The 23,406-nt window shown below is 44.8% G+C and overlaps 1 protein-coding gene across 1 annotated transcript in view; it reads right to left on the bottom strand.

Moving 5' to 3' along the window:
- The window catches only part of LOC138948184 (sodium/mannose cotransporter SLC5A10-like), a 77,227-nt gene extending 59,709 nt beyond the window's left edge, over positions 1-17,518 (bottom strand). The window contains exons 1-7 of the mRNA XM_070319684.1: positions 17,192-17,518; positions 12,024-12,095; positions 8,765-8,869; positions 7,987-8,046; positions 7,181-7,285; positions 6,534-6,639; positions 2,867-2,947 (exon numbers count right to left, since the gene is read on the bottom strand). Coding sequence (XP_070175785.1) covers positions 2,867-2,947; positions 6,534-6,639; positions 7,181-7,285; positions 7,987-8,046; positions 8,765-8,869; positions 12,024-12,095; positions 17,192-17,272 — 610 coding nt within the window. The 5' untranslated portion in view covers positions 17,273-17,518. The remainder of the gene's footprint in view (positions 1-2,866; positions 2,948-6,533; positions 6,640-7,180; positions 7,286-7,986; positions 8,047-8,764; positions 8,870-12,023; positions 12,096-17,191) is intronic.
- Positions 17,519-23,406: the final 5,888 nt, after the last annotated feature.

Here is a 23,406-nt window from a genome sequence, read left to right as displayed (position 1 = left end):
AGAGAGAAGAGACTTGATCATGGCTGGAAGAGAGAAGAGTCTTGAACATGGCTGGAAGAGAGAAGAGTCTTGATCATGGCTGGAAGAGAGAAGCGTCTTGATCATGGCTGTAAGAGAGAAGAGTCTTGATCATGGCTGGAAAAGAGAAGAGACTTGATCACGGCTGGAAGAGAGAAGAGTCTTGATCATGGCTGGAAGAGAGAAGAGACTTGATAATGGCTGGAAGAGAGAAGAGACTTGATCATGGCTGGAAGAGAGAAGCGACTTGATCATGGCTGGAAGAGAGAAGAGACTTGATCACGGCTGGAAGAGAGAAGCGACGTGATCATGGCTGGAAGAGAGAAGCGACTTGATCATGGCTGGAAGAGAGAAGCGACTTGATCATGGCTGGAAGAGAGAAGCGACTTGATCATGGCTGGAAGAGAGAAGAGACTTGATCACGGCTGGAAGAGAGAAGCGACTTGATCATGGCTGGAAGAGAGAAGCGACTTGATCATGGCTGGAAGAGAGAATCATGGCTGGAAGAGAGAAGAGTCTTGAACATGGCTGGAAGAGAGAAGAGTCTTGATCATGGCTGGAAGAGAGAAGCGTCTTGATCATGGCTGTAAGAGAGAAGAGTCTTGATCATGGCTGGAAGAGAGAAGCGACTTGATCATGGCTGGAAGAGAGAAGAGTCTTGATCATGGCTGGAAGAGAGAAGAGTCTTGATCATGGCTGGAAGAGAGAAGAGACTTGATCATGGCTGGAAGAGAGAAGAGTCTTGATCATGGCTGGAAGAGAGAAGAGTCTTGATCATGGCTGGAAGAGAGAAGCGACTTGATCATGGCTGGAAGAGAGAAGCGACTTGATCATGGCTGGAAGAGAGAAGCGACTTGATCATGGCTGGAAGAGAGAAGAGACTTGATCACGGCTGGAAGAGAGAAGAGACTTGATCATGGCTGGAAGAGAGAAGAGACTTGATCACGGCTGGAAGAGAGAAGCGACTTGATCATGGCTGGAAGAGAAAAGCGTCTTGATCATGGCTGGAAGAGAGAAGAGACTTGATCATGGCTGGAAGAGAGAAGAGTCTTGATCATGGCTGGAAGAGAGAAGAGTCTTGATCATGGCTGGAAGAGAGAAGCGACTTGATCATGGCTGGAAGAGAGAAGAGACTTGATCATGGCTGGAAGAGAGAAGCGTCTTGATCACGGCTGGAAGAGAGAAGAGACTTGATCACTGCTGGAAAAGAGAAGAGACTTGATCATGGCGGGAAGAGAGAAGCGACTTGATCATGGCTGGAAGAGAGAAGCGTCTTGATCACGGCTGGAAGAGAGAAGAGACTTGAACATGGCTGGAAGAGAGAAGAGTCTTGATCATGGCTGGAAGAGAGAAGCGACTTGATCATGGCTGGAAGAGAGAAGAGACTTGATCATGGCTGGAAGAGAGAAGAGTCTTGATCATGGCTGGAAGAGAGAAGCGTCTTGATCATGGCTGTAAGAGAGAAGAGTCTTGATCATGGCTGGAAGAGAGAAGAGTCTTGATCATGGCTGGAAGAGGGAAGCGACTTGATCATGGCTGGAAGAGAGAAGAGTCTTGATCTTGGCTGGAAGAGAGAAGCGACTTGATCATGGCTGGAAGAGAGAAGAGACTTGATCATGGCTGGAAGAGAGAAGAGTCTTGATCATGGCTGGAAGAGAAAAGCGACTTGATCATGGCTGGAAGAGAGAAGCGACTTGATCATGGCTGGAAGAGAGAAGAGACTTGATCATGGCTGGAAGAGAGAATCATGGCTGGAAAAGAGAAGAGTCTTGATCATGGCTGGAAGAGAGAAGAGTCTTGATCACGGCTGGAAGAGAGAAGAGACTTGATCACTGCTGGAAAAGAGAAGAGACTTGATCACGGCTGGAAGAGAGAAGAGACTTGATCATGGCTGGAAGAGAGAAGAGACTTGATCATGGCTGGAAGAGAGAAGAGACTTGATCATGGCTGGAAGAGAGAAGAGTCTTGATCATGGCTGGAAGAGAGAAGAGACTTGATCATGGCTGGAAGAGAGAAGAGTCTTGATCATGGCTGGAAGAGAGAAGCGACTTGATCATGGCTGGAAGAGAGAAGAGACTTGATCATGGCTGGAAGAGAGAAGAGACTTGATCATGGCTGCAAGAGAGAAGAGACTTGATCATGGCTGGAAGAGAGAAGAGACTTGATCATGGCTGGAAGAGAGAAGCGACTTGATCATGGCTGGAAGAGAGAAGAGACTTGATCATGGCTGGAAGAGAGAAGCGACTTGATCATGGCTGGAAGAGAGAAGCGACTTGATCATGACTGGAAGAGAGAAGAGACTTGATCATGGCTGGAAGAGAGAAGAGACTTGATCATGGCTGGAAGAGAGAAGAGACTTGATCATGGCTGGAAGAGAGAAGCGACTTGATCATGGCTGGAAGAGAGAAGAGACTTGATCATGGCTGGAAGAGAGAAGAGTCTTGAGCAAGCGACGATGTAGTACAGTGGAACTCCCCTTTTAACATCTAAGAAAATCAAGTCTTAAAAAGAAGATCGTCATCATCATCATCGTGATCATCATCATCATCATGATCATCATCATCACATTCTATGCTTACCAACGATGAAAAACCATATAGAACCGAACAGCATGATGCCAGTCTGAAGAGCGTCAGTCCAGACAACAACAACAACAACAACAACAACAACAACAACAACAACAACAACAACAACAACAACAACAACAACAACAGTCATACTAACAAACGATGAAAAGCCATATAGAACCGAACAGCATGATGACAGTCTGAAGAGCATCAGTCCAGACAACAACAACAACAACAACAACAACAACAACAACAACAACAACAACAGCAGTCATACTTACAAACGATGAAGAGCCATATAGAACCGAACAGCATGATGACAGTCTGAAGAGCATCAGTCCAGATCACGGCAGATAACCCACCTGGTACACAACAACATAATCAGTAAGAAGATCACGGCATATAACCCACCTGGTACACAACAACATAATCAGTAAGGTTTTGAACTGAAAAACACCGATGTTAGAGAATCAAATGAATCATTGCCTCGCTGGTGTCTTCCCTGCAAGCGGCTGAACATTTTGTCAGATAAGGTTTTTTTCTGTCTAATTAGTGTCTGTTTGTCTGTGCACTTAAACGAAATATATCTGTGAACGTAGCGTTTTGTTTTGTCAATAATTAAACGTTCCAACAACATACCTTTCTTGTTTTTTTATTCTGAATTTGGAACGTTGGCATATCTTTTTGGATTACCGATGATAGAGATTTTTCTGTACTGTGGAGTTATTTTATCTTCAAAGTCATACATTATGCTTGACTCAATGAATAGATGAATGAAATGTAACCGCACCAATCATTCTCGTAAAATCAGTTCTAATCTCACAATCTCACATCTGGCCAGATGTGTACACGGGATAAGGCTATACCTCCACTTGACTATCTGACATTTGCCTAGACTTGTACACGGGATAAGGCTATACCTCCACTTGACTATCTGACATTTGCCTAGACTTGTACACGGGATAAGGCTATATCTCCACTTGACTATCTGACATTTGCCTAGACTTGTACACGGGATAAGGCTATATCTCCACTTGACTATCTGACATTTGCCTAGACTTGTACATAGAATAAGGCTATACCTCCACTTGACTATCTGACATTTGCCTAGACTTGTACACGGGATAAGGTCATACCTCCACTTGACTATCTGACATTTGCCTAGACTTGTACACGGGATAAGGTCATACCTCCACTTGACTATCTGACATTTGCCTAGACTTGTACATAGAATAAGGCTATACCTCCACTTGACTATCTGACATTTGCCTAGACTTGTACACGGGATAAGGCTATATCTCCACTTGACTATCTGACATTTGCCTAGACTTGTACACGGGATAAGGCTATACCTCCACTTGACTATCTGGCATTTACCTAGACTTGTACACCGGATAAGGCTATACCTCCACTTGACTATCTGACATTTGCCTAGACTTGTACATAGAATAAGGCTATACCTCCACTTGACTATCTGACATTTGCCTAGACTTGTATACGGGATAAGGTCATACCTCCACTTGACTATCTGACATTTGCCTAGACTTGTATACGGGATAAGGTCATACCTCCACTTGACTATCTGACATTTGCCTAGACTTGTACATAGAATAAGGCTATACCTCCACTTGACTATCTGACATTTGCCTAGACTTGTACACGGGATAAGGCTATATCTCCACTTGACTATCTGACATTTGCCTAGACTTGTACATAGAATAAGGCTATACCTCCACTTGACTATCTGACATTTGCCTAGACTTGTACATAGAATAAGGCTATACCTCTACTTGACTATCTGGCATTTGCCTAGACTTGTACACGGGATAAGGCTATACCTCCACTTGACTATCTGGCATTTGCCTAGACTTGTACACGGGATAAGGCTATACCTCCACTTGACTATCTGACATTTGCCTAGACTTGTACACGGGATAAGGCTATACCTCCACTTGACTACATATCAAAAACAGGCTCCTGACTATAATTATGCGGAGTTGGATTTTTATGAATGAATGCATTTCGCTGATTTATGAAGAGCTAGTGGCCCTTGGGAACTAATTCATTACAGCTAGTGGCCCTTGGGAACTAATTTATGAACAGCTAGTGGCCATTGGGAACTAATTCATTAAAAACAAGCCCACTCTTCACAGAAAGCATCACGCCTGTTGATTCTTGGTATGTGACCAGGTGGAGGGAAGATGTTGTCCCGGCCAGATCTGAGATGATGAGTCGAAGTAAGACATAGATAGGCCCCGCCCACCTCGTGACGAGTGCCTGTGGTCGAAACGCTTACAGTGAAAATAACACTGAGCCTCCATCTTCCTTGCGTACAGTCAGCAAAATAACGTACACTCAGCAAAATAACACTGAGCCTCCATCTTCCTTGCGTACAGTCAGCAAAATAACGTACACTCAGCAAAATAACACTGAGCCTCCATCTTCCTTGCGTACAGTGGAAATAACACTGAGCCTCCATCTTCCTTGCGTACAGTCTGCAAAATAACACTGAGCCTCCATCTTCCTTGCGTACACTCAGCAAAATAACACTGAGCCTCCATCTTCCTTGCGTACACTCAGCAAAATAACTCTGAGCCTCCATCTTCCTTGCGTACAGTCTGCAAAATAACACTGAGCCTCCATCTTCCTTGCGTACAGTGGAAATAACTCTGAGCCTCCATCTTCCTTGCGAACAGTGGAAATAACTCTGAGCCTCCATCTTCCTTGCGTACAGTGGAAATAACACTGAGCCTCCATCTTCCTTGCGTACAGTGGAAATAACTCTGAGCCTCCATCTTCCTTGCGTACAGGGGAAATAACACTGAGCCTCCATCTTCCTTGCGTACAGTGGAAATAACTCTGAGCCTCCATCTTCCTTGCGTACAGTGGAAATAACACTGAGCCTCCATCTTCCTTGCGTACAGTGGAAATAACACTGAGCCTCCATCTTCCTTGCGTACAGTGGAAATAACACTGAGCCTCCATCTTCCTTGCGTACAGGGGAAATAACACTGAGCCTCCATCTTCCTTGCGTACAGTGGAAATAACTCTGAGCCTCCATCTTCCTTGCGTACAGTGGAAATAACACTGAGCCTCCATCTTCCTTGCGTACAGGGGAAATAACTCTGAGCCTCCATCTTCCTTGCGTACAGTGGAAATAACTCTGAGCCTCCATCTTCCTTGCGTACAGTGGAAATAACACTGAGCCTCCATCTTCCTTGCGTACAGGGGAAATAACACTGAGCCTCCATCTTCCTTGCGTACAGGGGAAATAACTCTGAGCCTCCATCTTCCTTGCGTACAGTGGATCCCACCTTTCAAGACTTTCAACATGTTTGTCAGAAAATCAGGTCTTAAAATGGAGGGTAACTTAAAATGGAGGGTAACTTAAAATGGAGGGTAACTTAAAATGGAGGGTAACTTAAAAAGGAGGGTAACTTAAAATGGAGGGTAACTTAAAAAGGAGGGTAACTTAAAAAGGAGGGTAACTTAAAATGGAGGGTAACTTAAAAAGGAGGGTAACTTAAAATGGAGGGTAACTTAAAATGGAGGGTAACTTAAAAAGGAGGGTAACTTAAAATGGAGGGTAACTTAAAATGGAGGGTAACTTAAAATGGAGGGTAACTTAAAAAGTAGGGTTAAAATGGAGGGTAACTTAAAAAGGAGGGTAACTTAAAATGGAGGTACATTTACAAACGTAATAAACACGAAATCTGAACAAAAGCAAGGTGTGAGTGTGTGTGTGTGTGTGTGTGTGTGTGTGTGTGTGTGTGTGTGTGTGTGTGTGTGTGTGTGTGTGTGTGTGTGTGTGTGTGTGTGTGTGTGTGTGTGTGTTAAGGAGGAAGTCTTACATTGGAGTGTCTTAAACCGTCTTGACAAGCGAGGTAGCGAGAAGCATTTGCGCTTTCCGCAAGCTCTCGCTGGATCGTGAACTGTGCAGCTACTTACCTATGATGGTGTAAATTGCAGTAACCACGGTAACGCTGACGATGGACAGGTACATGTCCCAGCCAAGAGACTGTTGGATGAAGATCGCTCCTGCGTACATGCTGGACTGCACAGAAAACATGCGCCATGGATTTATAAGTCTTTTATCAATATATCTTCACACAATTTTCCTCTGCACATACTCACATCGAACTAGGAAGATGTTGTACGTACTGGCTAATATTCAAAACGTTTTTTATGTTCGCACACTGTATTACGTTCTTTTAACAGTTTCTAGAAGAGGATGGCAGTATTCATAAGGAAAGGCGGCTGGGAACGCAGAAAAAGAAGACGATAACGAAAGAATATGTCAAGAAAATGTCTTCATTTCAAAAAACACACACACAGAGGCAGAATCATCCTCTAAAACATAAACACAAACACACAAACATATGCACATACGCGCACACACGCACATATACACACCCACACTCACACACACACACACACACACACACACACACACACACACACACACACACACACACACACGTACACACACGTACACACACACACAAACACCGAACACACAGACACAAGAACACACACGCCCATACATACATATACGATTCATACAGCGTACTCTCGCAGCGCTGCAACACTCTTACTGAAATCTTCTGCACGATGAGGATGAAGATGGCGAGACAGGAGAGGTAGACCTGCAGACGACGGCCTCCATACCGCTTCTTCAGGTACTGCGGCATCGTGTACGCCTGCACATTTCACGCACTATTAATAAAAGCTGACTCTGATTCATTTTGTTACACAATTCGATGCACATAGCATCGACATTTTATTGGGGAATCGTGTACGCCCTGAAAAGTTAAATAAAAAACGACTCTGTCTCATTTTGGAAATTTCGCGCAAAGCAAAGAACTGACTCACTGTTTGGCGCAAAGCAAAGAACTGACTCACTGTTTGGCGCAAAGCAAAGAACTGACTTTTGTTTGTTTGTTTGCTTAACGCCCAGCCGACCACGAAGGGTCATAATTATCAGGGCGGAAAGAACTGACTCACTGTTTGGCGCAAAGCAAAGAACTGACTTTTGTTTGTTTGTTTGCTTAACGCCCAGCCGACCACGAAGGGCCATATCAGGGCGGAAAGAACTGACTCACTGTTTCAATTCCCACACATAGATAAGCATAACATGAATGCTGGAGCATTGTGTACGACTGGACATTTCTGGCAGTATAAAGGGCTGACACTGTTTCATTTTACACCTAATTTGTCACACATAGCATGGATACTGAAGCATTGTGTAGGGCCTACACCTGGAAATTTCACGCAAAATGAAAAAAAACAAAAAAAAAACCACGCAAAAAAATAACAAAAATGACTGTTAATTATTATCAGAGAGAGAAAATGACTGTTAATTATTATCAGAGAGAGAAAATGTTGCATAAGGTTTACTCACCCCTGATGACACGTAGACGGGAACAAAGAACCACCCCAGAAGCACCAGGATAAAGACTGCCTGGAAGCGAACACAACCACATACATCAACACACAGGCAGAACCAACCAATAATGATGCCTTGAAATTATGAACAGTTGGCAAGTGCCAAGTCCGTTTTTGCCTTAGAAAATAAAACTGTTCAATCATGTTACTGCATGTCGCTCGTTTTGTTCAATCATGTTACTGCATGTCGCTCGTTTTGTTCAATCATGTTACTGCATGTCGCTCGTTTTGTTCAATCATGTTACTGCATGTCGCTCGTTTTGTACGGAAGGGTCAAAGAGCATGAAAATGCAAGGCTTTAATTTTCATTTAATTTCAAAGGCCCATTATGAGTTGCTCAGTACAGCAACAACAACAACAACAACAACAACAACAACAACAACAACAACAACAACAACAACAACAACAAACAATAATCGTTATCTCTCTGAACATTAGCCCTCTCGCCGGTTTTGTGTTTTTACACAGACACGAGCAGGTTCTGCAAAAACAAAAAACAAAACTAAAACCTACGACGACAACAACACCAACACCACAACCACCACCACCAACAACGACAACAACAACATCGACAACAACAACAACAACAACAACGACAAAAACGACAACAACATAAACAACACCACCACCACTACCACCAACAACACCACCAACACCGCCACCATCACCACCACCACCACCACCAACAACAACAACACCAACATCACCACCAACAACAACAACAACAGACTTACATGCCATTCATAAATGACCACAGCGACCCCCGAAGCTGCGGCCTGGCCGGCCATCCCGATGAAGAAATGGCTGCCAAAGTTGGTAGCGAAGATGGACGCACCGATCTATGGACATCATAATGATACAATCATGAGTAGGTTCTGAAACGCCACAACTCATTTCAAGTACTTAGACTACAACGGCAAGGAACGAAGGTTATAGGTTATTCCATGGCGCACACTGAGAATGTTCATTGTTCGCCATTTCACATCAAGATTAGTTAGGCCTAAGCAACGTTTATTTTGCATCACTTGCGAGTATTGTGAAATGGGTCATGTGTTTATGTACTTATTCATTCATTCATTAAGTCTACTTGTCACGGTTTCAGTGACACGAGTGGGAAAGGAACTATTTGTGGGGCGCCTTTCCCAAATTGCAATGCAATGCGCCTGTGCTGGCTACCGCATTGCGGAAACGTTTTGTTGACGATCACGAAATTCACGAGGAAATTGCCGGCGTGAAATCCGTGCGGGAAAATGGGGTGATTTTTCGCTCACTGTTAAATCACGTGTTCCGGGCATGCTATACCTGCGTATGGTAGGCGACCAGTGATTGGTAAGGGAGATCACATGGTTTTTCTTTTTCCCGTCTTGCTTTCTTTTTCTACACATGCTTTACAGACGACAGGTCTGGGTTTCCGTTGACTAAGATTTGAAGGATTCCAACGCGTTGCAAGACTAGTTTAGGTCGACCAACGGGCTTCTGGCGTCATCTCAGCACGCAGAAGGCTTAGGACGGAGGGATTTGGCTACATATTTTCGCTGACGAGCGGGAGCCAAATATTCAAGCGGTTTGCTTGGGAGAGCTACGTTTTACAAGCTGTTGAGGTAATTAGCCGTTACTTTACGCTGGTGCTCTGTTTTGTTTCTCCATGATAGCGTATAACTTGCTCATTATAACGCTAAATTGTAATCTGTATATGGTTTTTGCAGATATGGAGAGGAGGAGAAAATGTCTTGAATTGTTATTAAAAGTCTATTCTTGCAGGTACCACGTGCTCGCTGAAGGGGGAAGTTAGATATGTTTAAAGGTGGAAAAAGGGGGATTGTTGCCATGGTCACTGCACCAACTACTCTGTTTCAGCTTGCTACCCGGTTGCTACCCGGTTGCTACCCGGTTGCTACCCGGTTGCTACCTGGTTGCTGGAGGTTTGCTACCCGGTTGCTACCCGGTTGCTGGAGACTTGCTGGAGCGGGTTTGCTGGAGGTTTGCTACCTGGTTGCTACCTTGTTGCTGCCTTGTTGCTGGAGACGGGTTGCACTTTTGCTGTTCTTTGCTGTACGGTTGCTGTTCTACGGCTGTTGCTGGTGTTGCTGCGACTTTCACCTGTATGCACCACTGCGCCACTGCGTTTCATCGAATGGACCCTGGCTACACTGAGAGTTGAGGGCACCCATGCGTAAACGCCCCCCACCTTGTCATCTTTCAAACTTTGAGTTGTGACAACGTGGAGTGTTAACGCCTGTACAGGCTAAGACTTTTTACAGAACAGCCAAGTGTTTTCCAACTTTACACGGTTCAGCGTGTTCTTATTATTTCATAAACTTTAACTGGCTTTTGTCCGTTGTCTTTGTTTTGTTTCACGACTTGGTCGTAAAAACACTTTTGGCTTCACGTGAAGAGGGAGGTGGAGAGTTAGTGTATACAGACGTCTAGAACTTATACTTTTGTTGATTCTAACTTTTTTTGTGTGACTGCGAGAGTGGATCGTGGTGTGGTTTGTCAGTTAGCAGTAATTGACCGTTTTAGGTCATTCATTTGACTTATAAAACGTGACACTACTTATTGCTACTTTAACTCCACAGAAACCGACGAGACGGAGGGGGGGGGTAGAGAGAGAGAGAGAGAGAGAGAGAGAGAGAGAGAGAGAGAGAGAGAGAGAGAGAGAGAGAGAGAGAGAGAGAGAGAGAGAAGGTGAGTTGGGTGGATGTTGATTGGTGGTTTCCACACAAATAACCATTATTTGAAACAATACTGACAAACATGTGTACAACAATCGTAATTTTGAGTGGCCGTGAGCGAAAACCGCCAGTTGGTTGCTAAACTCGAGACACCTGCAGAGTCTCAACAAAGTTGAGTTTTCAATAGAGATCTTTTGATCGCTTTCATTAAAATAGGCTACTGAAAACAAATATAGTGGAACCTGCCCTAGCGACCACCTTTCGATAACGACAAACTGCCCACTGCGACCATCTCGACACACTTCATTCGGTCATTACCCTTTACGGTATAGTCTATATAATGTACCTTTCCATAGCGAGTACCTCACCTTATAAGGTACCTTATGATTGTGATCTTTATAGAAGGGTGCTACTGTAAAATTGGCAGGCAGTCTTTCAGAAGGTATGGGTATAGGGTGCTTTTCTCAATCCATTTGGTAGACTTTTTGTCTCCAGAAACTATCTTGAACACATTAAAACTCACCCGGACAAGAAACTAAATCAGTACCTTTCATTTTCCGGACAGCTGCCATGATATTTAACTTAAAGACAAAAAGCCATCGCTTTCTAATCAACTCAACAGTGTACTGTATATTTATTGATGCAGACAACACTTATTCGGGAAGACTTAACTATTGTGACACAAAAGCATTATGGGATTGCGCGTGGGGATCCACGATTGTTCATAGGTACCGCAGATCGATCCAAACCTGCGATTTGGATTTGCGACTCTCACTTTCGGAAGCTTTGAGTACACTCTCTCAATCACCCTACGTTTGAATATGGATGACACTGTCTTGTAACTTTTTTGTTGATCATCAAGCTTGCTCCGAAACTGCAGGGGTAAGGAAAACAACATGTTGCACTAACGTGAAGTGTCACATGCAGCTAGAGGCAGGACGTCAGCCGGGCGGCAGCCAACATAAACACCAGACTGAATGCTATCCCCGCAATTTTAATCAGGTACAATTTACTAGAGGGAGAAGAGCATGTTTAGTTCTTGCAATTGAAGCAGATTTGTGATCAAACTCGGCAAAGTTTATCCCAAAATTCGATGAGAGAAAAGGTTACGTCCCTTGAATGAGAAAAACAGATTTGGCGATGAAGCAGATTTCTGAGTCAAAAGACAACTTTTCATAACGAATACGACTTCATGAGTGGGGTACGGGGTCCAAAGTTCGATCAGCAGTACTGGGGGGATAGTCAGTATGGAGTTCATGTGAGATAAACAAGGCCGGCTGACGTCCTACCTATAGCCCATGTGTGACAGAGTACTTACCGGTGCCCACCACATATTGCGCCCCGCCATGAAATAGCCCTTGACGCTGCCCGTGTTGGTGGTACATGACGACTGAATGGACAGAACATGACACGGGGATGTAAGGTAAGGACACTTGTAAATATTGACGGAAAATGGGTACGATTGTGAGGCTGTGTGGAAGAGAGGTTACTGTCATGAAATAACAGGTATGATTAAGTAAGCACTTTAATAGTGTAAAACTTGTTGGTCGCCTTTGTAAGCACTTAGTGTTAAACTTGTTGGTCGCCTTTGTAAGCACTTAGTGTTAAACTTGTTGGTCGCCTTTGTAAGCACTTAGTGTTAAACTTGTTGGTCGCCTTTGTAAGCACTTAGTGTTAAACTTGTTGGTCGCCTTTGTAAGCACTTAGTGTTAAACTTGTTGGTCGCCTTTGTAAGCATGTTGTTCTATTATGATGTGTGTGTTTATGAATATGATGTTGTTTAAACAAACAAAAAAAGGTTACTGTGTTGTTTTGGTTTGAAGTTAGGCACACACGCACACAAATATATACGCATGCAATAAGTGAGTTACATATGCTACACACTATAAACACGCATGCAATAAGTGAGTTACATATGCTACACACTATAAACACGCATGCAATAAGTGAGTTACATATGCTACACACTATAAACACGCATGCAATAAGTGAGTTACATAAGCCACACACGCATGCAATAAGTGAGTTACATATGCCACACACTATAAACACGCATGCAATAAGTGAGTTACATATGCCACACACTATAAACACGCATGCAATAAGTGAGTTACATATGCCACACACTATAAACACGCATGCAATAAGTGAGTTACATATGCCACACACTATAAACACGCATGCAATAAGTGAGTTACATATGCCACACACTATAAACACGCATGCAATAAGTGAGTTACATATGCTACACACTATAAACACACATGCAATAAGTGAGTTACATATGCCACACACTATAAACACGCATGCAATAAGTGAGTTAAATATGCCAAACACTATAAACACGCATGCAATAAGTGAGTTACATATGCCACACACTATAAACACGCATGCAATAAGTGAGTTACATATGCTACACACTATAAACACGCATGCAATAAGTGAGTTACATATGCCACACACTATAAACACGCATGCAATAAGTGAGTTACATATGCTACACACTATAAACACGCATGCAATAAGTGAGTTACATATGCTACACACTATAAACACACATGCAATAAGTGAGTTACATATGCTACACACTATAAACACGCATGCAATAAGTGAGTTACATATGCTACACACTATAAACACGCATGCAATAAGTGAGTTACATATGCTACACACTATAACAAGACACAGACAGATGAACATACATTAATTCACATCACTCCTCCCCCTACCCTTGTTGCATGCAATGACTCTTTATCCCAACCTCCCTCCAACCTCGGGACCACCCCGACCCCACCCCGCCCCCACCCCCACCCACACATACACACACACACAGTCCCCGTCTACCAATCCGCTTCATTTTACTGTGAATCTAACTTTATTCTCGCATTTTTACCACTTTTTTTTTTCTTTCCCTTTTTCATAAATAACTCTCCCTCTTACTTGCTAATGTCCAGTTTTGGACGTACACGGCTCAACAGACATAAAGCCGACAGTCTTGTTAGTTCTGCTTCTGCTCTTTGCTTCTTCACCTTGTGAACTTCAAGTGTCAGGTCATTTTGTTTTTCTCACTACGTGTACTACCGCTCTGTCTTTAATTTGTTTTTCTCACTTCTCTTGTATTAACTACGTGTACTACCGCTCTGTCTTTAATTTGTTTTTCTCACTTCTCTTGTATTAACTACGTGTACTACCGCTCTGTCTTTAATTTGTTATTCTCACTTCTCTTGTGTTAACTACGTGTACTACCGCTCTGTCTTTAATTTGAAACAAGTTACGGTCTTGCTCATTGTAATTATGCTGTTAGCGTGTTCCCGTTGTCAACTTCAAGTGTCATGTCAGCTTGACTTTACCACTCCTCTGGTGTTTTTGACGTGTTTGTTTGTTTGTTTGTTTATTTGTTGCTTAACGTCCAGCCGACTACGCAGAGCCATATCAGGACGAGGAAGGGGGGGATGAAGGGGGCCACTTGTCAAGCGATTCCTGTTTACAAATGCACTAACCCATTACTTGTGTCCCAGCAGGCTTTAGTAAAACTAAATTAATACCTACTGGAAGATTACCAGTTTCCAGTATGTTAAAATAGGCTTAACCTATCTACTGCTGGACTTACATCAGAACACTAACAGATTAAACTATACATGAATCGCGAGACAAGCGGAAAGAGAAGAGATTTTTGGAAAAAATACAGGTGAATGAGCAAGAAGGCAGAAAAAAGAAAAGAATTCATGAAGAAAAAGAGAGCATGACAGGAAAGAGGAACCAAAAATCTACCTTACAGCAAACTAGAAAGCTCCTGCGGTTCCATAAACAGGAGGGGCCTTTAATTTCATAACCGCAGTGCCCCACTGCGGGATTTTGACGTGCAGTGCCCTTCTTTCACAAATTAAGAAAAAGATATAGACTTGCAATTGCTCATTGTAATGCTGCTGTGTGCTTGTTCACGTTGTCAATTTCAAGTGTCATGTAAGGTTGACTTTCTCACTCCTCTGGTGTTTTGACGTGTACTGCCCTCTGGTGTGTTTGACGTGTACTGCCCTCTGGTGTGTTTGACGTGTACTGCCCTCTGGTGTGTTTGACGTGTACTGCCCTCTGGTGTTTTAGACGTGTACTGCCCTCTGGTGTTTTAGACGTGTACTGCCCTCTGGTGTGTTTAACGTGTACTGCCCTCTGGTGTTTTTGACGTGTACTGCCCTCTGGTGTTTTTGACGTGTACTGCCCTCTGGTGTTTTTGACGTGTACTGCCCTCTGGTGTTTTTGACGTGAACTGCCCTCTGGTGTGTTTGACGTGTACTTCCCTCTGGTGTTTTTGACGTGTACTGCCCTCTGGTGTTTTGACGTGTACTGCCCTCTGGTGTGTTTGACGTGTACTGCCCTCTGGTGTGTTTGACGTGTACTGCCCTCTGGTGTGTTTGACGTGTACTGCCCTCTGGTGTTTTAGACGTGTACTGCCCTCTGGTGTTTTTGACGTGTACTGCCCTCTGGTGTGTTTGACGTGTACTGCCCTCTGGTGTGTTTGACGTGTACTGCCCTCTGGTGTTTTTGACGTGTACTGCCCTCTGGTGTGTTTGACGTGTACTGCCCTCTGGTGTGTTTGACGTGTACTGCCCTCTGGTGTTTTTGACGTGTACTGCCCTCTGGTGTGTTTGACGTGTACTGCCCTCTGGTGTTTTAGACGTGTACTGCCCTCTGGTGTTTTAGACGTGTACTGCCCTCTGGTGTTTTTGACGTGTACTGCCCTCTGGTGTTTTGACGTGTACTGCCCTCTGGTGTGTTTGACGTGTACTGCCCTCTGGTGTGTTTGACGTGTACTGCCCTCTGGTGTGTTTGACGTGTACTGCCCTCTGGTGTTTTGACGTGTACTGCCCTCTGGTGTGTTTGACGTGTACTGCCCTCTGGTGTGTTTGACGTGTACTGCCCTCTGGTGTGTTTGACGTGTACTGCCCTCTGGTGTGTTTGACGTGTACTGCCCTCTGGTGTTTTTGACGTGTACTGCCGCTCTTTCTCACATTAAAAAAAATTTGCTCATTGTAATACTGCTGTGTGCTTGTTTACGTTGTCAATTTCAAGTGTTAACCTGCTACGGTTGACAAAAAAGAGTGTGACGTACTTCCCCGACAATTCCTTTTGTCGTGTCCCGACATATTTTACTAAATACAGGTCAGACAGGTGTGCGAAGTTCAAGTATGAAATGGAACGAATCTGAGTTTGGCTTACTTGACATGCAAACAAGTATTTTTTATTTTTTATTTACAAGCCTACTTTTACTTTGTTTTATATTTCGAAAACAGGGATGTCGTTTGGCGATGACAACCGGCGAAACGCGAAACTTACTTAAAATTTCCGAATCTTTGCTGCCGGGGAAAAGTTGACTACTAGGAGTGGTCTACGCTTTTCGAAAGATTGCAGACAAATGCGTCGACCATTTGCCGAAAAATTAAAATCTCAGCAGTATCCCTGTACATGTTTATCTTCAGAACTGTTGACTAGTTCTCAACATTGTGTTGGCTTTTTGATTTTTACCGTATCGTGTTTTCTTTGTTTTCTCTCTGTCTCTCTCTCTCTCTCTCTCTCTCTCTCTCTCTCTCTCTCTCTCTCTCTCTCTCTCTCTCTCTCTCTCTCTCTCTCTCTCTCGCTCTTTCTCTCGCTCTTTCTCTCTGTATCTCTTTCTCTCTCTGAACGTTTATGCACAACGGTTATATGTTCGGTTTTGAAGTATTTTGTTTGTTTGTTTGTTTGCTTAACGCCCAGCCGACCACGAAGGGCCATATCAGGGCGGTGCTGCTTTGACATATAACGTGCGCCACACACAAGACAGAAGTCGCAGCACAGGCTTCATGTCTCACCCAGTCACATTATTCTGACACCGGACCAACCAGTCCTAGCACTAACCCCATAATGCCAGACGCCAGGCGGAGCAGCCACTAGATTGCCAATTTTAAAGTCTCAGGTATGACCCGGCCGGGGTTCGAACCCACGACCTCCCGATCACTAGGCCAACCGTGCCGGTGGTTTTGAAGTATCAGTGTGGTTCTATTTCATCGTGATAAACAATACATGAAGCCCTGTGAGTCTTTGCAAACTGAGATTTTGTGAAGTTCTTTCACATTTACCGTGAGGTTTCCCAGATATACATATAACATGTAAACTTGCAAATGACTGAAGATTTCACAAAATGATCGAAAGGTGATCCTTGCACATGTACTGACTGAACAATTGTGAATATCTATGATCCCAATGTGCGACAGTGGGCAGTCTGCCTATTTATTGTAGAGAGTTCATACCTACTTATTCACAGACATGCAGACACGCATGCACTCACAGCATGTACGCACGGGAATATTACTTAACAATTGAACGCACATTGATGTTAACCAAGAGAGAGATTCAATTTTTTTTCAAAGACAGAGAGAGACAGTGAGAGAGAGAGAGAGAGACAGAGAGACAGAGAGAGACAGTGAGAGAGAGAGATACAGAGTCATTACTCACCCAAAATCCAACAGCCATACACAGCACAAAATAAACGAGGATAATGATAATGTCCCCTGAATGAAGAGGAGTGTCTACCATTTTGAATCTTTGGCCTCTTTCGCCCAAATCAGAACAATTGTCAATGGAAATTCAAGCTAAGAAGCACTGCCGACTTCTGTTCTTTCCATCCGTTTGTAGAGGTGTCGAAGTGTTGTCGCTTCTATGCAAAATGTGAAGTCCTTTCTTGTTCGTCAGACACTGCTTTCACTGTTGTGTCCTTAGTCGGAGAAACTGCACGCAGAAAGGGGAAGAGTGAAACGTTGTTTATATGCTGAAGCAGTGGTGTACAAAGAATGTATTCTCAGGTGACAACAAGAACACCCGCAAACCTGTTATAGTTCCCCGTCAAGGTCATGTTTACTTTCTTTTCGGGATAGCGTGGTCTTGTTACTTTCAGTGTTGTACGCGACTGATAGCAAACTTTTTCGTTCGTATTCAAAGCAGTGTTTATGTGAAGACTCGAGTCGTCGCCAACAACAATAGCAGGAGGGTGCGTTGAAGCTTGAAGTTCTTTGCTTCCCCTCTTTACATACACGTGCACGCACGCACGGACTCATACACGCACACACACATACAAAAACAGACAAAGGCACATACGCGCGCACTCACTCACACACGGACGTACGCACACGCACGCACTCACGCACACACACACACACACACACACGCACATACACACACACAAACACACACACACACACACACAAACACACTCACACACACACACACACACACACACACACACACACTGTCCCTCACCCCCCCTAAACTATATTTTCATGAACTAATTATCATACTGACTGGGTGGCCGAGTGGTAACGCACTTGCGCTCGGAAGCGAGAGGTTGCGAGTTCGACCCTGGGTCAGGGCTTTTGCAATTTTCTCCCCCCCCCCCCCTTTCCTAACCTAGGTGGTGGGTTCAAGTGCTAGTCTTTCGGATGAGACGAAAAACTGAGGTCCCTTCGTGTACACTACCTTGGAGTGTGCACGTTAAAGATCCCACGATTGACAAAAGGGTCTTTCCTGGCAAAATTGTATAGGCATAGATAAAAATGTCCACCAAAATACCCGTGTGACTTGGAATAATAGGCCGTGAAAAGTAGGATATGCGCCGAAATGGCTGCGATCTGCTGGCCGATGTGAATGCGTGATGTATTGTGTAAAAAAATTTTCATCCCACACGGCATAAATAAATCCCTGCGCCTTGAATATGTGCGCGATATAAATTGCATAAAATAGAAATAAAAATAAAAAAAATAAAAAATACCTGCGCCTAGAACTGTACCCACGGAATACGCGCAATATAAGCCTCATATTGATTGATTGATTGATAGTTTTGGAGCATTTTTGTGTTACTCGTCCTGACTTCGCTGTGAAAAAGTGAAATCGCCGGGTCGTCTTTAGGTCACCTTTACTAGAAGTCGTTTCCAAAAGGGGGTCGCTGGCACACAAGCTTGAAGAAACACCGCAGTGATATATAGACGGTTAGAGTACCTACAACTTCTTTCTGTCGAGTTGCAATTACGTCTTTTCTGTATGAGTCGTCTGAAAGAATTTTGAAACTACCATTATACGAAAATTGGGAAACCCTTGGACTTACTTGGTTTTGTCAAAGCATTCATGCACACTTAAAAAGTTGTTTTTGGTTGTGGACTTACCTGTTCATATCTGCTTATCTAAGCACTCTAAAAAGTGGAAATTAACACACAAGATGCCCATTGATTTCTTCTTTTTGATGAACAAAAAATATCCTTTTTAAAAAAAATGGACTTACTCGGTTTTGTCAGCACACGGCAGAGCAAGTGTTCGTCTACCAACAGCGGTGTCCCTTATTTAGGTAATGGAGACAAGTGCCCAGTGCTATCGTACCGTATAATACCTTGTACTTATCATATCAAAGCAAATGTTGATGCAGAGCTCAGCGTCTGTACCGTGCAAACACACCTAGATTCAGGGTATAATCCCCGTGTCTGACCCAGCACAAACACACCTAGATTCAGGGTATTATCCCCGTGTCTGACCCAGCACAAACACACCTATAATCCCCGTGTCTGACCCAGCACAAACACACCTAGATTCAGGGTATAATCCCCGTGTCTGACCCAGCACAAACACACCTAGATTCAGGGTATAATCCCCGTGTCTGACCCAGCACAAACACACCTAGATTCAGGGTATAATCCCCGTGTCTGACCCAGCACAAACACACCTAGATTCAGGGTATAATCCCCGTGTCTGACCCAGCACAAACACACCTAGATTCAGGGTATAATCCCCGTGTCTGACCCAGCACAAACACACCTAGATTCAGGGTATAATCCCCGTGTCTGACCCAGCACAAACACACCTAGATTCAGGGTATAATCCCCGTGTCTGACCCAGCACAAACACACCTAGATTCAGGGTATAATCCCCGTGTCTGACCCAGCACAAACACACCTAGATTCAGGGTATAATCCCCGTGTCTGACCCAGCACAAACACACCTAGATTCAGGGTATAATCCCCGTGTCTGACCCAGCACAAACACACCTAGATTCAGGGTATAATCCCCGTGACTGATCCAGCACAAACACACCTATAATCCCCGTGTCTGACCCAGCACAAACACACCTAGATTCAGGGTATAATCCCCGTGTCTGACCCAGCACAAACACACCTAGATTCAGGGTATAATCCCCGTGTCTGACCCAGCACAAACACACCTAGATTCAGGGTATAATCCCCGTGTCTGACCCAGCACAAGCACACCTAGATTCAGGGTATAATCCCCGTGTCTGACCCAGCACAAACACACCTAGATTCAGGGTATAATCCCCGTGACTGATCCAGCACAAACACACCTAGATTCAGGGTATAATCCCCGTGTCTGACCCAGCACAAACACACCTATAATCCCCGTGTCTGACCCAGCACAAACACACCTATAATCCCCGTGTCTGACCCAGCACAAGCACACCTAGATTCAGGGTATAATCCCCGTGTCTGACCCAGCACAAGCACAGCAAAAGAACAGCTATAATCCCCGTGTCTGACCCAGCACAAGCACAGCAAAAGAACAGCTATAATCCCCGTGTCTGACCCAGCACAAGCACAGCAAAAGAACAGCTATAATCCCCGTGTCTGACCCAGCACAAGCACAGCAAAAAGAACAGCTATAATCCCCGTGTCTGACCCAGCACAAGCACAGCAAAAAGAACAGCTATAATCCCCGTGTCTGACCCAGCACAAGCACAGCAAAAAGAACAGCTATAATCCCCGTGTCTGACCCAGCACAAGCACAGCAAAAGAACAGCTATAATCCCCGTGTCTGACCCAGCACAAGCACAGCAAAAAGAACAGCTATAATCCCCGTGTCTGACCCAGCACAAGCACAGCAAAAAGAACAGCTATAATCCCCGTGTCTGACCCAGCACAAGCACAGCAAAAGAACAGCTATAATCCCCGTGTCTGACCCAGCACAAGCACAGCAAAAGAACAGCTATAATCCCCGTGTCTGACCCAGCACAAGCACAGCAAAAAGAACAGCTATAATCCCCGTGTCTGACCCAGCACAAGCACAGCAAAAAGAACAGCTATAATCCCCGTGTCTGACCCAGCACAAGCACAGCAAAAGAACAGCTATAATCCCCGTGTCTGACCCAGCACAAGCACAGCAAAAGAACAGCTATAATCCCCGTGTCTGACCCAGCACAAGCACAGCAAAAGAACAGCTATAATCCCCGTGTCTGACCCAGCACAAGCACAGCAAAAAGAACAGCTATAATCCCCGTGTCTGACCCAGCACAAGCACAGCAAAAGAACAGCTATAATCCCCGTGTCTGACCCAGCACAAGCACAGCAAAAAGAACAGCTATAATCCCCGTGTCTGACCCAGCACAAGCACAGCAAAAGAACAGCTATAATCCCCGTGTCTGACCCAGCACAAGCACAGCAAAAAGAACAGCTATAATCCCCGTGTCTGACCCAGCACAAGCACAGCAAAAAGAACAGCTATAATCCCCGTGTCTGACCCAGCACAAGCACAGCAAAAGAACAGCTATAATCCCCGTGTCTGACCCAGCACAAGCACAGCAAAAGAACAGCTATAATCCCCGTGTCTGACCCAGCACAAGCACAGCAAAAGAACAGCTATAATCCCCGTGTCTGACCCAGCACAAGCACAGCAAAAAGAACAGCTATAATCCCCGTGTCTGACCCAGCACAAGCACAGCAAAACGAACAGCTATAATCCCCGTGTCTGACCCAGCACAAGCACAGCAAAAGAACAGCTATAATCCCCGTGTCTGACCCAGCACAAGCACAGCAAAAGAACAGCTATAATCCCCGTGTCTGACCCAGCACAAGCACAGCAAAAGAACAGCTATAATCCCCGTGTCTGACCCAGCACAAGCACAGCAAAAGAACAGCTATAATCCCCGTGTCTGACCCAGCACAAGCACAGCAAAAGAACAGCTATAATCCCCGTGTCTGACCCAGCACAAGCACAGCAAAAGAACAGCTATAATCCCCGTGTCTGACCCAGCACAAGCACAGCAAAAGAACAGCTATAATCCCCGTGTCTGACCCAGCACAAGCACAGCAAAAGAACAGCTATAATCCCCGTGTCTGACCCAGCACAAGCACAGCAAAAGAACAGCTATAATCCCCGTGTCTGACCCAGCACAAGCACAGCAAAAGAACAGCTATAATCCCCGTGTCTGACCCAGCACAAGCACAGCAAAAGAACAGCTATAATCCCCGTGTCTGACCCAGCACAAGCACAGCAAAAGAACAGCTATAATCCCCGTGTCTGACCCAGCACAAACACAGCAAAAGAACAGCTATAATCCCCGTGTCTGACCCAGCACAAACACAGCAAAAGAACAGCTATAATCCCCGTGTCTGACCCAGCACAAGCACAGCAAAAGCACACCTATAATCCCCGTGTCTGACCCAGCACAAGCACAGCAAAAGAACAGCTATAATCCCCGTGTCTGACCCAGCACAAACACAGCAAAAGAACAGCTATAATCCCCGTGTCTGACCCAGCACAAGCACAGCAAAAGAACAGCTATAATCCCCGTGTCTGACCCAGCACAAGCACAGCAAAAGAACAGCTATAATCCCCGTGTCTGACCCAGCACAAACACAGCAAAAGAACAGCTATAATCCCCGTGTCTGACCCAGCACAAACACAGCAAAAGAACAGCTATAATCCCCGTGTCTGACCCAGCACAAGCACAGCAAAAGCACACCTATAATCCCCGTGTCTGACCCAGCACAAGCACAGCAAAAGAACACCTATAATCCCCGTGTCTGACCCAGCACAAGCACAGCAAAAGAACAGCTATAATCCCCGTGTCTGACCCAGCACAAACACAGCAAAAGAACAGCTATAATCCCCGTGTCTGACCCAGCACAAACACAGCAAAAGAACAGCTATAATCCCCGTGTCTGACCCAGCACAAGCACAGCAAAAGAACAGCTATAATCCCCGTGTCTGACCCAGCACAAGCACAGCAAAAGAACAGCTATAATCCCCGTGTCTGACCCAGCACAAGCACAGCAAAAGAACAGCTATAATCCCCGTGTCTGACCCAGCACAAACACAGCAAAAGAACAGCTATAATCCCCGTGTCTGACCCAGCACAAACACAGCAAAAGAACAGCTATAATCCCCGTGTCTGACCCAGCACAAACACAGCAAAAGAACAGCTATAATCCCCGTGTCTGACCCAGCACAAGCACAGCAAAAGAACAGCTATAATCCCCGTGACTGATCCAGCACAAACACACCTATAATCCCCGTGTCTGACCCAGCACAAACACACCTATAATCCCCGTGTCTGACCCAGCACAAACACACCTATAATCCCCGTGTCTGACCCAGCACAAGCACAGCAAAAGAACAGCTCAGATTTCACCGCATAAGAAGTAAAGAAACGTTCGCTCAAAACCAGTGAGGGGTCATCTTGGGTGTCAGTGGCACGATAGGGGCCTATGACACTAGGTGGGTGGGTAGGGGGTTTTGGGTGGCGGGTTGCTGGGTGGAAGGAAGGAGAGGGTGGGGAAAAATGAAAAAGAGAATGCTAACTGTCATACAGGCTAAATATTTCGCATCTTAAGGACAAGATATGGGTTATATGATTCGAGTTTTACGCCCTCACGGCTTTTGACGAGATACACAAAGTG

The sequence above is a fragment of the Littorina saxatilis genome, linkage group LG15 (assembly GCF_037325665.1).
Source record: "Littorina saxatilis isolate snail1 linkage group LG15, US_GU_Lsax_2.0, whole genome shotgun sequence".
NCBI lineage: Eukaryota > Metazoa > Mollusca > Gastropoda > Littorinimorpha > Littorinidae > Littorina > Littorina saxatilis.
This window is presented reverse-complemented; position numbering and strand designations above follow the sequence as displayed.